This window comes from Oncorhynchus clarkii, chromosome 24 (genome assembly GCF_045791955.1).
Source record: "Oncorhynchus clarkii lewisi isolate Uvic-CL-2024 chromosome 24, UVic_Ocla_1.0, whole genome shotgun sequence".
NCBI lineage: Eukaryota > Metazoa > Chordata > Actinopteri > Salmoniformes > Salmonidae > Oncorhynchus > Oncorhynchus clarkii.
The window spans coordinates 37,134,995-37,137,494 of NC_092170.1; the positions used below are offsets into that span (position 1 = coordinate 37,134,995).

General features: G+C 42.6%; 1 protein-coding gene across 2 annotated transcripts in view; it reads left to right on the forward strand.

Annotated features, from left to right (window-relative positions):
* The window catches only part of LOC139382256 (sucrase-isomaltase), a 93,655-nt gene that overhangs the window by 49,290 nt on the left and 41,865 nt on the right, over positions 1 to 2,500 (forward strand). For both annotated transcript variants that reach the window (XM_071126120.1, XM_071126119.1), the window contains exon 20: positions 1,977 to 2,033. In XM_071126120.1, coding sequence (XP_070982221.1) covers positions 1,977 to 2,033 — 57 coding nt within the window. The remainder of the gene's footprint in view (positions 1 to 1,976; positions 2,034 to 2,500) is intronic.

Consider the following 2,500-nt stretch of genomic DNA (forward strand, 5'->3'; position numbering starts at 1 on the left):
AGCCCAGGTTCAGATCTTCCCTCTGTTCAACTTGCCTCATCACTCCAAATGAGGATCGAGCCCTCTGTCCCTTTCAATTACTGTTAGGATTAATGGTAGCGTTAACAGTTCCTCTGCATTAGTCAAGCTGCTGACTGATGCTAGCTATGAATGAGTCAGCCAGCAGTTAACGATGTGCAGATAGCAGCTATCATTCACCTGGATCATGTCTGAGGGTTTTTGCATGTGGGAAAAGATTTCCTGGAACTGTGGATGATATGAGAAAAAAATAAGATTTCTGTCTTACACAATTCAGCAGTATAAAGACCAAGGAAGCCTCTTCTTCTGCTTCTTCTTATTTTGCTGCTTCTTCTGCTTCTTCTGCTTCTTCTTCTTCTTCTTCTTCTCCTCCTGCTTCTTCTTCTGCTTCTTCTTCTTCTTCTGCTTCTTCTTCTTCTTCTTCTGCTTTCCTGCTTCTTCTTCTGCTTCGTCTTCTGCTTCTTCTTCTTCTTCTGCTTCTTCTTCTTCTTCTTCTGCTTCTTCTTCTTCTTCTGCTTCTTCTGCTTCTTCTTCTTCTTCTTCTTCTTCTTCTTCTTCTGCTTCTTCTTCTTCTTCTTCTTCTGCTTCTTCTTCTTCTTTTTCTTCTTCTGCTTCTTCTTCTTCTTCTGCTTCTTCTTCTTCTTCTTCTGCTTTCCTGCTTCTTCTTCTGCTTCGTCTTCTGCTTCTTCTTCTTCTTCTGCTTCTTCTTCTTCTTCTGCTTCATCTTCTTCTTCTTCTGCTCTTCTTCTTCTGCTTCTTCTTCTTCTTCTGCTTCTTCTTCTTCTTCTTCTGCTTCTTCTTCTTCTGCTTCTTCTTCTCCTGCTTCTTCTTCTGCTTCTTCTTCTGCTTCTTCTTCTTCTGCTCTTCTTCTTCTGCTTCTTCTGCTTCTTCTTCTGCTTCTTCTTCTGCTTCTTCTTCTGCTTCTTCTTCTTCTTCTTCTTCTTCTGCTCTTCTTCTGCTTCTTCTTCTTCTTCTTCTGCTTCTTCTTGTGCTTCTTCTTCTGCTTCTTCTTCTTCTTCTTCTTCTTCTTCTTCTGCTTCTTCTTCTGCGTCTTCTTCTTCTGCTTCTTTTACACTTGCCTCTAACACAATACACATGCAAATATTGGACTATAAATTGTGCCTTCCTGTATTATACTAGTGCTAAAATGTTTATTCTATTCTACTGGGCCATTTACTTTATGTTCCTGTTGTGATTTTTTTACTGTTTATTTTTGTTGTTTCATGGTCGAGAAGGAACCTGCAGTAAGCATTTTGTTGGATGGCGTAAAAAAAAATGCATATTCCGTACTGTACATACAACTAATACTACTTGAAACTTCTTCTTCTTGACCACTTTTGTCCATCCCCTCTTTCTTCTCCTCTTCATATAATTGCCTCTCTCCGATCCCTAATGACGGGGTTCTGTAGAACATTAAAGGGGACAAGGCAGGCCAGTGGAACAAATGGTGTCAGCGGTGGCTTTAAAGTTAGAGAGAGGAGAACTTGTGGTGTTCACAGACGGCATGCTTTACCATCGCTCTGCTTGAAAAGGACACATCATTCTCTTTCTCTCTATTTTTTTCATTCCCTCTGTTCTTTTTCTCTGTTTCATCTCTCTGTTCTCTCTGTGTTCCCGTCTGTCAGCAGGACAGTGAACACAGTTAAGACAGCTCTATCAAAGGACAGCCGCTTGGTTATCGATTACTCATGTCTGCCGCCCTACAATCCTCAAAGGCCATTGTCCATCTCTTGATGGTGCCTTTGCTTTTGATTGTGACCCCAAATCCAGTTGTGATGCAGGCATAGCTTCAACCAAACCCAGATCCTTTACTGTTAGATCATTGCCAAGGCTGTTTAGTTTTTGGATCGGCCATGTTGTGTGGAGAGAAATAGGGAGAAGTCTGCTCAACCAATTACCTCATTTGGTGTTTGTTTTGCCCTTGCCCTTGCTGATGCGTGATTGGTTGATTTCTGCAGGGGGTGGAGTGGATCCAAGCCTACGTCCCAGACGCTGTGTGGTTTGACTATGAAACGGTGAGCTTTCTGTTTACTTCATCTTTGCTTCCTTCCTTCCTAGAAAGACATGAAAAAGGAGTAGACTATTTACAAGAGCTTTACATAAAGCACACTGGAGAAGAGAACCACTGCTGTACTACATCATTCAGATTCAGAGGGATAGAGATAAGGGAGGAAATATGTAGGAAGAAGGACAGAGGAGACACAGAGACACTAGAAAGAGAATCTCCCTGTCTCATTGATTAAAGAGGAGTTGAGATCCTGCGGGATCTTATTTGGGCATCACACAGCTGTGTAAAGAGCTTCTGATCAGATGAGAGTTTAGATTGGTTGCCTCGCTGCTGCGCCTTGTCCTAGTGGGTCCAATGAGGTTACGGGGGTGGGAGGAGGAAGGAGTGCGGTGCAGTCAATTAGGAGGAAAAAGGGTACCTGACAGGAGAGGAAAGAAGGAGAGATGTTGGAGGAGATGAGAGGAACAGGAAGAG